Raw genomic sequence first — 13298 nt, 5'->3', positions numbered from 1 at the left:
GACCTCTGGAGCTGGCCATCATGAGGAAGGAGACCCCGAGGGCTGAAAGGAGGAATCAAACCCTCACCTGTTCCTCACCAACACCACCCCACCACTTGCTAACCTAGGGAAGAAGGCAGTGAGGACGGCTGCCCAGTGGCGACAAAATCCTTACTTGATAACACTCTCACTTCCTTTAGGGCTTCCTTTATTCCTGTTTCTTGGCAAACAAAATTCTAAGGTCTATAAAGCAAAGTTAGTATTGTTTAAAAAGTCTTATCACGATGCCTTGTACATAGCACTTAATATTTTAAATAGAGTAAGAGGAATGTTTTACTTATGGAACTAGTAATTAAATTTATTTGCCTAAATAATACTAGGGAAAAAAAAATACCTCCTTTTTGCTTTCCTTGTTTTGATCAATCTCAATGTCAATGGGGTTATTTCCATTTGTTTCTTCCAGTTCATCCTCACTGGAAGACAAGAACAAGTTACTGAAAGATTATTTGGTACTAACTCTATTTAATATACAAATATAAGCAATAAATTGATTTAATGACAGACTTAATATAAAATTAGTAAGTTTTCAGATTGCTGAGATAAAAAAAATTTTTTTTAATTCAAATAAAATAATATCAATTCCATAGTTCTCTTGGTCTAAATGATTAAAAAAAAAAACAACTATTAAAATAGGTCTCTAACTGCTTTTTATCTGTAAAATGCTTTTTCTCAACTCTCCACTGAAAATATCAAATTTAAGACGTTTATGTAATTGCCCCATAATTAGTTTGTAGTGCGCTAGGACATGATCTTGAGACGTAACCAGGAGATGGCTCAAGAATCGAGTCCTACTGCATTGGGAACAAACTCCCCAACAAGTAAAACTCCATTGCAAGTCCCATGAGTAGACGCTCATAACTCAACACAAGTGAGAATGGGAGAGCCTTCTTGGTGGCCTACAGAGATTGGTATTTCAAATTAGGTTAATTTTAAAAAACATTCGGGGCGCCTGGGTGGCTCAGTTGGTTAAGTGACTGCCTTCAGCTCAGGTCATGATCCTGGAGTCCTGGGATTGAGTCCCGCATCGGGCTCCCTGCTCTGTGGGGAGTCTGCTTCTCCCTCAGACCCTCCCCCCTTCTCATGCTCTATTTCATTCTCTCAAATAAATAAATAAAATCTTAAAAAAAAAAAGAACATTCGTGTTGACATGGTACTTCAAATGCTTTTGTTTAGGGCGCCCGGGTGGCTCAGTTGGTTAAGCGACTGCCTTCGGCTCAGGTCATGATCCTGGAGTCCCGGGATCGAGTCCCACATCGGGCTCCCTGCTCGGCAGGGAGTCTGCTTCTCCCTCTGGCCCTCCTCCCTCTCATGCTCTCTGTCTCTCATTCTCTCTCTCTCAAATAAATAAATAAAATCTTAAAAAACAAAAACAAAAACAAATGCTTTTGTTTATAGCCTTCCATGTATTACTAATTTTTTAAAAGAGCTTTGTAGTAGTTACGACCTTTATTTTATTTTTTTATTTTATTTAAAAAAAAAATTTTTTTTTTTTAAGATTTTATTTATTTATTTGAGAGAGAGAATGAGAGACAGAGAGCATGAGGGGGGGGGAGGGTCAGAGGGAGAAGCAGACCCCCCGCTGAGCAGGGAGCCCGATGTGGGACTCGATCCCGGGACTCCAGGACCATGACCTGAGCCGAAAGCAGTCGCTTAACCAACTGAGCCACCCAGGCGCCCACGACCTTTATTTTAAAAAATAAGAAAATAAGGATGACACAAGTCAAGTAGCTGGCCCTAGTTTGCCCACGGTTTTGACCAGCTCAACAGTGGTGGCAGCAAAACAGTCAGCTGTTCAAATGTCAATGTCCTCACTGTCTCAGGAATCCATCCCGGGGCCCATGCTACCCTTTCTCCCCACCTGCCCTGGCTGAGGAGAGTGTCTGAAAGGAGAATGGGTCTGGGGCTGAGGAAATTCTTTCCCACTATTGCCAACAACCTCTCTGGTGCGACCGCCACGTGGCGTGCCCTCCTTGGTCTGCATCCTGACAGCGGGGAAGGTGCTCGCAGGAGGTGGGAGCACAGCTGGTCTCCTACCCTTGGTGCTGATGCAAAGCACCAGGGAAGGGAGTACACAGGTGTCAGCCGAAGTGCTTACCATGTCATACAAGGAAAACAAATCCCAGATACTTTTTAATTTAACTCTGATTTCAGCTTAGTAGAGTATACCTGCCTATAGTAATAGATTCAATTTATAAAAAGTAAATGAGACCAAACATATAATGGGTGTAAAAATTTTTAATCAAAAGTTACTGGAACACTAAAAACAAATTCAGTAGTGTTTGCCACTTCTGGTTACTAAGAGTAATGACCCAAAAACAGACCCACTGGTTTCTATGCGGCAGACCACACAACATGCAGATGCACCAAGGCCAACAGTCTTACAGACTCTTACAGCTGGAGAGAGCTTTGAGGATGTTCCCACCACTGCCCCCATTTTACAGCTGGGCCCACGGATCCGAATTCTCCAAAAGTCATACTCCCAATATGTTCCCACATGTTATTCTATTTAAAATCATAAAACACTCTCCTAAAATGGGGCCATGGAGATCATACAGTCTTTCTTCACTTTACTTGTATTATTAATTTTTAAAAATAACGTTACAGAAAATGTGGAAAACATAATTTTAAAAAGCCACCTATAGTCCCACCAATCTAACACAAAAACCAGTATGTGTATGCGCTGCCTTCTGGACTTAGAGCTTCTTCATTTTTGAGTTGAGGAAGTGAGGCTTGGGGAAGGAGCGTGTGGAGTGAACTCGCCTGTGAGCACACAGGCAGAGCCTCTGGAGTTCACATGCCAACCTGCCTCTGCGTGTGAGCACAGGGCTGTTCCCACTACTCTGTGCCATTTATAAGACCAAGGGAGTGCTGGCTAAGATGCAGCCTACTCACCAAGCTATTCTTAAAACTAGATCCTTATTAAGGAGAAATCATAAAATGTTTCTCTCTCTCATACACAAAACAGATGGTCAAAAAAGGGATGAAGGAAATCTAAACTGTACAGTCATCTTTTAACGTATCAGACATTAAAGTATGTCAAATCTTATGTATCAAAAAATAAATTCAACCTAGGAAATAACAGATTCCTTCTTATTAAAAGGAAACACCTTCAGGGGCAGGAAAGAATATGTGGGAAAGTTTGCTCTCTCATAACGGAAGCTTACTAAATGGCAAAAAGAGCGCGCTAAGAAAAACATCTGCAGAACAGAACGTGTGTTAACCAGCTCAGGAGCATCAGAGGAAGAGTATCTGTGTACGTGTGGCTCCAGCAGGAAGGCACTGGGGCAGACCCATCACTCAACCTTTCCTCTGTGCGTCTACCAGCTCTCAGCAATTTTACTGACCCAGGAGATCCCCATGTGGGGAGACACCACCTCCAGGCAGGCACTGACCTCTCCTCCCGCTCCCGCTTCTGTTTCCGAGCATGGCGGTCCATCACACTGGTTTTAGTCCTCGTCTTCTTCCAAGAGTAGTAAAATTTCACCAGACTTGCTATAGATTTATCAGGAAGCTAAACATAAAAACTAAGTTGGTTTCGATTTAGAGCGAATCTTCCCAAATCAAGCAAGTGTGCTTATTAGGTATGGTTAAGGGTTGTCTCACGCACCCAGAAATGTCCTAAGTCACAGCCCTTTTCTCTGAGAAGGAGATTCAAAGAGAAGTCTTACCAATACATTCCAAACTAGTGCAGTGTGACTGGAAGTGACACTTGGCCCAGGAAAGATTGCTAAAGCAGTCGGAGATGAATCCAAGGATTTACCTAAAGTTTCTAGCCTAACTCTCGGGTTATTTTTTAAAAATTCATTTTAGCACTCATGTAGCCACCAATGAGCTTTCCTAGTAGGACTCCACCAAATAGCCTTCTAGAATGTAAGAGATAAGCAAACCTTCCCCAGGCAGACAGGGTTTCATGATGCCCCACCTCATCAAACAACCATCAAAGAAGCTTTCTATCAGACTAATCTGGGGAGTCCCAACAAGAGAGACGGGGAGGGGGGTGGAGGAGGGCTTCTGTTACAGCTGCTATCAAGCTGGAGGTGCCAGGAAATGATTCACTCTTGTAATGTAAAGCCTCTTATCCACCCCGCAGCAAGTATGAACTATCTAAAGGGAGCTTTATTAAAAATGAGAATATTCATGCTTGCGGTTATCCCTACCCTTCGGGTGTGCTACAGTGAAGAGAGGCTGGGGAAAAGAGAAAATACAGTGGTCTCATTTACTTACCATTTGTTGGATTCTATGAAAAGTTTTCCCATGAAAACTAAAGGCTTGTTCAAACAAGACTTTATCTTCCACAGTCCACTCATCTGGGAAGGGGGTAAAGTTGGGCAAATCAGCCAATGACTTTTCAATATTATGCTTATGCCAAAAGAGCATCCCAAGAGCCTAGAAAAATAGTATCAGTGAAATTTTAGACCAAAGGCAGGAGTGAAACATTAAAATGGCAATGAGATTAGCAAAAGAAGAGCCTGTGCTTCCCTGCAAGCAGACCAGACTACCATGTGACTAAGGGGGTCTATGCCCGCCTACACACGGGCAGCTGTGAGGCAGGTTCCATTATGCTCACTTCTCAGATTAGAATACGGTGGCCTGAGAAATTAAGTCCTTGCCAACGGTCCAGTGTGGAAGGTAGGTGAAGAGGCAGTGGGACTCCTGAATCTGTGCTCTTAGAAGGCCACAATCGAATGCCTCCATATACAATAGGACAAAGTAACTCATAAAAGCACTTAATTGGGGGTGCCTGGGTGGTGCAGCTGGTTAAGCTCCGACTCTTGGTTTCGGCTCAGATTGCAATCTCAAGGTCATGAAATCAAGCTGCATGTCACGCTCCATGCTTAGCATGGAGTTTGCTTAAGACTCTCTCTCCCTCTGCACCCCCCCCACCTCGCTCGCTCTCTCTAAAATAAATAAATCTTCTAAAAAAATTTTTTTTAAAGATTTTATTTATTTATTTGACAGAGACACAGCAAGAGAGGGAACACAAGCAGGGGGAGTGGGAGAGGGAGAAGCAGGCTTCCCACGGAGCAGAGAGTCTGACGCGGGGCTTGATCCCAGGATCCTGGGAACATGACCCGAGCCAAAGGCAGACGCCTAATGACTGAGCCACCCAGGTGCCCCTAAAAATTTTTTTAAAAAGTAATCGTTCTGTTATTCTTTTGCCGAAAAAGCTCAAAAATAGTTTTGTTTTATGGTGGTTTTTTTTTTTGGTAGCTCAGAAGGGAGAAAATATTCAAATGGGTGAGAGACAAACTGGAAAAAAGAGATAATTCAGCAATTTTTTCCTGAGAAAACTTTCTATAACTTCAAAGTGAGGATGATCATACTTTTGAAGATCAGAATCCTTAAAAATTCATACAAGTATATTTAGCAATCACCAATTTTTTTTAAGGTTTTATTTTTATTTTTAAGTAATCTCTACACCCAACGTGGTGGCTCAAACTCACAACCCTGAGATTAAGAGTCCCATGCCCTTTCGACCGAACCAGCCAGATGCCCAATTGCCGAGTAATTTTTACACTTTCTAAATAGAATTTATAATTGGTGATGTTTGGGGCGCCTAGTTGGCTCAGTCAGTGGAGCATGCGACTCTTGATCTTGGGGTTGTGAGTTTGAGTCCCACATTGGGTGTAGAGATTACATAAAAAAATCTTAAAAAAAAAATTGGTGAGGGCGCCTGGGTGGCTCAGATGGTTAAGCGTCTGCCTTTGGCTCAGGTCATGATCCCGGGGTCCTGGGATCGAGTCCCACATCGGGCTCCCTGCTCCTTGGGAGCCCGCTTCTCCCTCTGCCTCTCTCTCTCTGTCTCTCATGAATAAATAAATAAAAATCTTTAAAAAAAAAATAGTGTTTTTTTAAAAAAAATAAATAAATAAAATAAAATATGTAGGAGGATTAAAAAAAAAAATTGGTGATCTGAGCAACTTCGTGAAGTTCATGAGTAGGGTTTGGAAAAAGAGAAAGCATACATCTCTTGCTTTGAAAGATTCTGGAACTATCTCATTGTAATTGGCTTTCCTAACAAATTCTACCAGGGTGGAATAATTAAAAGTAAGACCAGGGCTAAAAGAAAGAGTCAGATTCTATATAATGTAACTTAGTGGTACCCTCAGTCATGAGGATAAATGCTAGAAACTGACAGGTTTTAATATCTAGATCAATGCCAAAGCACTAATCCAACTTAATATACTTATTTTTAAAACAGTAATTAGAAATAAGGCAGACACAGGATTATTATCACACTTTGAGCAAAATTAATTTCATATATTTCTCATTAATAGGTTCCAAGCAATTTTTAAAAGAAAACCTTAGTCCAATTTCACAACCTGAAAGTGATTGAAAACAACTGATATGAAAACACTGTGAGTCTGTGTGGGTCTGAGTGTGACAACACGGGGTCAGGAGAAAAGCCAACACACAAACACACAAATGACAAACACACCATGTATTCAAATAGGGAAGCCTTATGCCCAAGTATCTGGGCACCCTGGAGCTACTCTGGAGCAACAGGCGCCATAGATCTCCAAACCCGCAGAAAGACACAGGTGCTTTTCAAATCAAAGGCTCCTCTAATACTCATCTCAAGCAGAAAAGGGGGGCTGGAGCCTCAATTTGCTAGTGACCACCAAAAATTTGCACTGCTACTCAACACACAGAACACAAACAATTTAACAGGTCAGCTACAACCCCACCCCCTTTAAAAATAAAAACTCATCCTGAACAACAAAAGAAAACCACGTCATTACCTGTTCCATGTTGTACCCATGCTTCTCTTTAGCGATGGCAATGTATTCATCTACTGAAAAACAAGACAAGAGGCCAATAAACAAACGGAGGGGCAGGAAACAACAGTCTAGGAGCACTAGAGTTGTATGTATGTTTCAGGCCTGCCATGCACAGGAATAAAAATAAAGAACAAAGTCCATTACGGATCTTACATATATAAATCCCACAGAGGAATGGCTCAAAATATACTCAAGTATTAACAGTACTTGGCTCTGGATGGGAAGACTATGATTCTTCCTTTTTTTTTTTTTTAACTTGCTTCTACTTAAATTTCCTATGATAAATATTATTTTGGTACTCTGAAAGATAATTAAAAGAAATAAAAAGAAGTATTAAAATTGGGGGGTTTGTTTTTAGTCTCAGCCAAAGCTGAAAAACAAGCCACTTATCTTTATATTAAAAAAATCTAAGAGATGAATTACATGAACCAGTGCCTAGTATTTGCTTTCCAACTCCAACACAAGGCGACAAGCGCCGACTTTCAAGTACTAAGGGTAATGCCAAGGAAAACTGACTGACTCAATCTCCAGGAGAAGTTAACACACCCCCGAAGTTACTTCCTCTCTACATTTTCTGGTCTTTTTTCCAGGAATAAAAGAGACTACCAATCAATAACAACACTTCATTATATTCCTGTATAGCTTTTTTTTGTGTGTGTGTGGGTAAATTACAAAAAATAACACAGGCTCCCAAAAAACCCCAAAAAGCAAAAACCAAACCAAACAAAAACCAACCACCGAAAACAAAAAATTAAAAAGCCCAAATAGCACAGAACTGTCTGAAACAAACAGTAGTTTCCCATTGGCCTGTACCTCTCTCTGGAGACCCTCAGCCTCACTCTCCAGGTGTGGCAGACTTGGAGATGCACACTGGAGGAGACCAAGATGCACATGGCAATATACTAGACCCTGAGGGATGGACTGCAGGTCAGATGATAAAAACTAAGTAATGAGGTGTGTTCAAGCCAAGGCTATGTCAGGGGAGAAGAGAAAAACAATCTACGGTGAACTGAGGGTCAACCCCGAAGAGGGTCTGCTCTAAGGGTGGTTTCTTTTAATAGATATTTGGTAAATGAACCTCAAACTTCTGCTGTACAACCTCAACTCTGCAAGCATACACATTTCCAGACACTACTATTCCCCTCTGCTGAGTGAGGAACGTGTGACGCGTGCGCAGCTCCCCCCCCCCCGCAGTCACGTGACCCGCCAGCAGCTGCCCGCACAGGCTGGCCAAGGGGGCAGACGCTATCTGCTCTGTCAGCAGCAGGGCCAGTAAGTCTGTCCCCATGGTCTCCAACCAGATTTAGCTTAAAAATTACATGCAAAACCAAAGCATTCTTTGGATGCTACTCTATTTTCATCTGCTTCTTTGCTTTCTAACATAAAAATTAGCTGGTGGTAGGAGAGTAAAATTCCGAGCGTTGCAGCGAAGTTTGGACAGAACATTTTCCATGTTGTAAACAGCAAGGTATTCTTACTAGGTACCTTTAAAAATCACACCTCTTATAGATTTTCTTGGAGACTAGCCTGAGGAATCAAATCTAAAGCAAAGGAAGAAAGAATTCTATCAGAACCACTTACGGGAAGTCACTTGGTATCTCTACCAGGTGCCCTGAAGGTGTGACCCCAGTAAGTTCATACATGGGGAGGGTTGCAACTTGCCAAAGAATTACCATCTGATACCCACTGGCAAAAATACAATTTTTCATTCTTTTTATTGTCCCCAGTGTCTAACAGAGATTAAACAGTTTGCTAAATAAACGCTAGGGGTGCTGTGATGTGTAGAGTGTCACCGAAAAGAAAGGCTCTTTTCTAGCAAGGTGAGAGGCAGTACAGCTTAGCGATGTGGTTAAGAAAGACAGAGGTCCGGGGCGCCTGGGTGGCTCCGTTGGTTAAGCGACTGCCTTCAGCTCAGGTCATGATCCTGGAGTCCCAGGATCGAGTCCCACACCGGGCTCCCTACTCAGCAGGGAGTCTGCTTCTCCCTCTGACCCTCCCCCCTCTCCTGCTCTCTCTCTCTCTCTCATTCTCTCTCTCAAATAAATAAATAAAATCTTAAAAAAAAAAAAAAAAAAAAGACAGAGGTCCAGTCTTGGCTCTGTCTCTAGACAAAACGAGCTGACAGACAGTGGTGCCTGATGTATAAGTAAGAACTACAGTCTAAACTGTGTTACCTTTAGCAACTTTCCCGACCTTCCCAGGAAGGAGCTCTCCCCAGTAAAGCTGCATCATCACCTATCTGAAAAACAGCAGAGTAGAAGTCCTCCTGCAATGTTTTCGTCTGGAGTGAATTCAGAAACCAAGCCATGTGCTCGCACAAAGGATGCTGCTGACAGCCTGGTCTCTGACTGCTTCCCTACTGTATATAGGTAGTCCTCAGCTCTCGTTCCCTTTCACGATCAGGGCGACAGGGCTTCCCACCACAGTTTTTAGACTCCCGTCTTCTCTACCACCTACCCTCCTGGCTCCTTTACAAAGTGCATGCCAGTAGGGCATGATGAAAACGGAATGTGTGCATTTTCAAAACTTCCCACATGCTTTCCTTAAGCAAAAATAAGCTTTCAACCTAAGACAATAAAACCCACTCCCATATGCCTTCATAAAAACAAAGGATGACCAGATACTTCAGGCTGTGGATGAAAGATGAAACAGGAAGGGACACAAGAGAAATACAAGCTACTTGAGACCAACAGCTCTAAAACAAAGAACACAGGGTTCCTTGGGGATTTTTCCAGTACTTTCTCATCTCTGGCAACAGGGATCCTGATTTCATCTCTAAGAAATTAAAGGTTAACCAGAGTCAGTCCCAATCTGGCGGTGAGGAGTCACTCCAGGCAGAGAGTCATCAAGCTGTGATTAGGACAATGCACAAAGTCCACGTGGCTTAAGGAAATACCGGGACATTTCTACGGCCCGGTCATTTATATCCGCCAGCCTTCCCCAACTTGGGCACAGGGGACAGAACCAGGCAGTCATCTGGGTGCAAGAAGAAGCTGAGCTGACATTCTCATCTGTCGGTGAGAAGCAGAAACATCAGTCACTAAGTATACTCTCCTTTAAAAAAACAATTCCAGGGGCACCTCGGTGACCATGTCAGTTAAGTGTCCAACTCTTGATTTCTGCTCAGGTCATGATCTCAGGGTCCTGAGGTCAAGCCCTGCATAGGCCCCGCGCTCTGCGGGGAGTCTGCTTAAGATTCTGTCTCTCCCTCTCCCTCTCCCTCTGCGCCTTCCCCCACTCGCATGCTCTTTAATATAAAATCATTTTAAAAAAATTTTAAAAATGTATAATGCGGTATTTCTTTTTAAAACTGATTTTTTTTTAAAGATTTTTATTTATTTATTTGAGAGAGAGAGAGAATGAGAGAGAGCACATGAGAGGGGGGAGGGTCAGAGGGAGAAGCAGACCCCCTGCCGAGCAGGGAGCCCGATGCGGGACTCGATCCCGGGACTCCAGGATCATGACCTGAGTTGAAGGCAGTCGCTTAACCAACTGAGCCACCCAGGCGCCCAAACTGATTTTTCTTTAAATTAATTTATTCGAGACACAGAGATACAGAGAGAGAGGGAGAACATGAGCAGGGGGAGAAGCAGAGGGAGGGGGAGAAGCAGGCTCCCCGCTGCGGGGCTTGATCCCAGGACCCCGGGATCATGACCTGAGGCGAACGCAGACACTCAACCATCTGAGCCACCCAGGCGCCCCTATAATGCGGTATTTTTAAAAACTTGAATATCCTATGGAAACAACCAAAGAGAACTATCTGATCTTAAATTATGATGGATAAAGTTATGTATCACTCCGATTCTTTAAGAAGTATACAGACTGTACAAACCACTGGCTTTTTTGACAAGAACTTAGCATTACGGAAAGCACAGGTAAATGAGTTATGTTTTGGCATAACATCACTTAAAGGGAGAATGTGAGATTCATCAAGAAAATTTATAAAATTCCTTAAAAAACCCCCAAAAAACAGTAAGAAAGAAAATTTACAAAATTCCTAAAGCCTAGTCAAACATTTATTGAACTACCCTTACTCTGTACAGAATACTGTACTAAGTAGCAGGCCAAAATACAGAAGAAAAACAAACTGACTTCCTGAACTAGCTTGAAACAATACACAAGTAACAGAGAACAGAAATACATAAAGTAACAGTACAGTACAGATGTAGACTAGCATGGGAATCCAAAATAATCAGTAAATAATGATGGTAATGATGTTAAATCAAGATAAGCTTCCTGAAGATTCAACAGCTATACTGATTAAGTAATAACAATAGCTAATATTTGAGAATTTACTATGTGCCAGCCACTGTTCTAAGCTCTTTTTAATTATCTTTTTAATCCTCTCCAATAATTCTATTATCACTCCCATTCATAAATAAAGAAACTGAGGCTCAGAGAAGTTAAGTAATTTGGCCAAGTGACACAGCTGGTAAATAGCAGAAAGAGGACTTATATACACGCAGAGTGTCTGACCACAGGACCCACAATATTAAACCACTATATGCTATCCTACCTCTTGAGTAAAGGACACGGCGGGAGAAGGGCACTCAGATAAGAACAGTCTCCATGGCACAGAGAACTGAGCAAGACTAACCAATATTGTCTATGTCGCCTGAATAGAGTTAAGAAAATAAAACTGGGGTTGATGATGGAAGTGATGGAAAGCAAGGTTAACAGGCAAAAGGCTGCCTTGCAATAGGCATCATTTGCTTCTATATTCTTGTTTCTATCCGATGAACTAAATGTCTTCAGTTCCATTAGTGAGAGTCTCAAACTCAACTGCAAAAAAGGGAAAAATGCAGATGAAAGTTGCCACAGTAACCTGAGCTCCCCCACTCCTCCCTTCTCTAGACACTGCAGAGACTCAGGACACCTTGTGATCTTGCATATTCTATTCAGAGCAAGAGGCTGACACCATAAGGTGGGTTGAGGACAAAGCTATAACCTCAATACAGTTTAAAAAAATTTTTATTATCCTAACACTTGGAAGTAGCATCAGTACTACAAAGGAACGTGGCACCAATTTCTCTCTCATGACTCAAACTGAGAATACCAAAATTTTCTTTAGGAATATGATAAATATCATGGCCTCTCCTTTTATTATTAAAATAAGAAATGAGTTATCACTGTAACTCACTGAGAATGGAAATGAGCTTAAATCATTTAAGTAAAGCAATTATGCCACCTGGTGGGCATAGATATTACTACAGTTAACATTTCAATGATCCCTCTGAATATGGGGGGGGGGGCCCACAAGAAACAAGATAAGCCACAGAGACTCTGCAAGAATACAATATAATGAACCAGTCCTTCCTAGTCAGTAATAAAATGCACTTTATGAAAATTCTGTTTCCTAATGTAGTTTCGTTAAAATCCCACTTTATAGAAAAAGCGCCCCTGCAGGCTCTCCAGTAAATTTTACTACAAAATCCAACCCAGTCTCATAGACTATCTGATCAGGTGGAAATAAGAAATAACACTCTCCCAAGCTACACGTATTTAAATTCAGTTTCTGGCATCTATTCCTACCTAATCTGCATTTCTGTATTCCCCGTCCATGCCAGTATCCACTAGTATGACTGTGGCTAAGTTCCACCCCCGCCTCTGTGCCTCCTTTCCTGAGTGGACTATCATGATCTTAAAAGTGGTTCCAGGGCAACATTTTATGAGTAATTAAAAAACTTGGGGGGGGCGCCTGAGTGGCTCAGCTGGTTAAGGGTCCAACTCTTGATTCGGGCTCAGGTCATAATCTCGGGGTCATGAGATCGAGCCTCAGGCAGGGCTCCACACTCAGCAGGGAGTCTGCTTGAGATTTTCCCTCTCCCTCTGCTCCCTACTCCCCGCCACGTATATATGCACATGCGCGCACTAATAAATCAATCTTAAAAAAAAAAATTCAGGGTGCCTGGGTGACTCAGTCGGTTGGGCATCTGCCTTTGGCTCAGGTCATGATCCCCAGGTCCTGGGATCGAGCCCCTCATCGGGCTCCCTGCTCAGTGGGGAGCCTCCTTCTTCTCCTCCCCACTCATGCTCTTTGTCGCTATCTCTGTCTCTCTCAAATAAAATCTTAAAAAAAAAAAAAAAATTTCTCCCCCCGCCCCCTCCCCGCCCCTCTGGCTCATGTGCATGCTCTAAAATGGATAAATAATCCACCTTTACTCCAGTCCTCAAACACTTGTGAGCCTTCCAGAACGGCACAGAACGGATACAGGATATCCTGTATTTTACAAACTGATCACCACTAGAATGGCATTTGTTGTAATTAAAACAGTAACTACCTTTCTCTTAAAAATGTGCAAGGCCAATGGTAAAGAATCAATCAGCATAGTGACACAGTATCGCCTTGCATCTCTCACACTGAGAGTCAACCTACCTGACAGCTAAGTCCCTAGGCAGGCAACTGTGTACTCAAAAGGATTTCACTTGCTCTCACGCTTGTTTTCCGTTTACAGTATGAGCTGAAGGAAGGAACCA

General features: G+C 42.4%; 1 protein-coding gene across 1 annotated transcript in view; it reads right to left on the bottom strand.

Moving 5' to 3' along the window:
- RCOR1 (REST corepressor 1) overlaps positions 1–13298 on the bottom strand; it is a 122579-nt gene that overhangs the window by 14530 nt on the left and 94751 nt on the right. The window contains exons 4-7 of the mRNA XM_045901562.3: positions 6783–6835; positions 4264–4425; positions 3432–3550; positions 374–452 (exon numbers count right to left, since the gene is read on the bottom strand). Coding sequence (XP_045757518.1) covers positions 374–452; positions 3432–3550; positions 4264–4425; positions 6783–6835 — 413 coding nt within the window. The remainder of the gene's footprint in view (positions 1–373; positions 453–3431; positions 3551–4263; positions 4426–6782; positions 6836–13298) is intronic.

The sequence above is a fragment of the Mirounga angustirostris genome, unplaced genomic scaffold, assembly GCF_029215605.1.
Source record: "Mirounga angustirostris isolate CCGP_5_RB_7025 unplaced genomic scaffold, mMirAng1.0.hap1 SCAF_9, whole genome shotgun sequence".
In the NCBI taxonomy this organism is placed as follows: domain Eukaryota; kingdom Metazoa; phylum Chordata; class Mammalia; order Carnivora; family Phocidae; genus Mirounga; species Mirounga angustirostris.
Note: the sequence above shows the minus strand (reverse complement) of the source record. Positions and strands in the feature narration are given on the sequence as shown.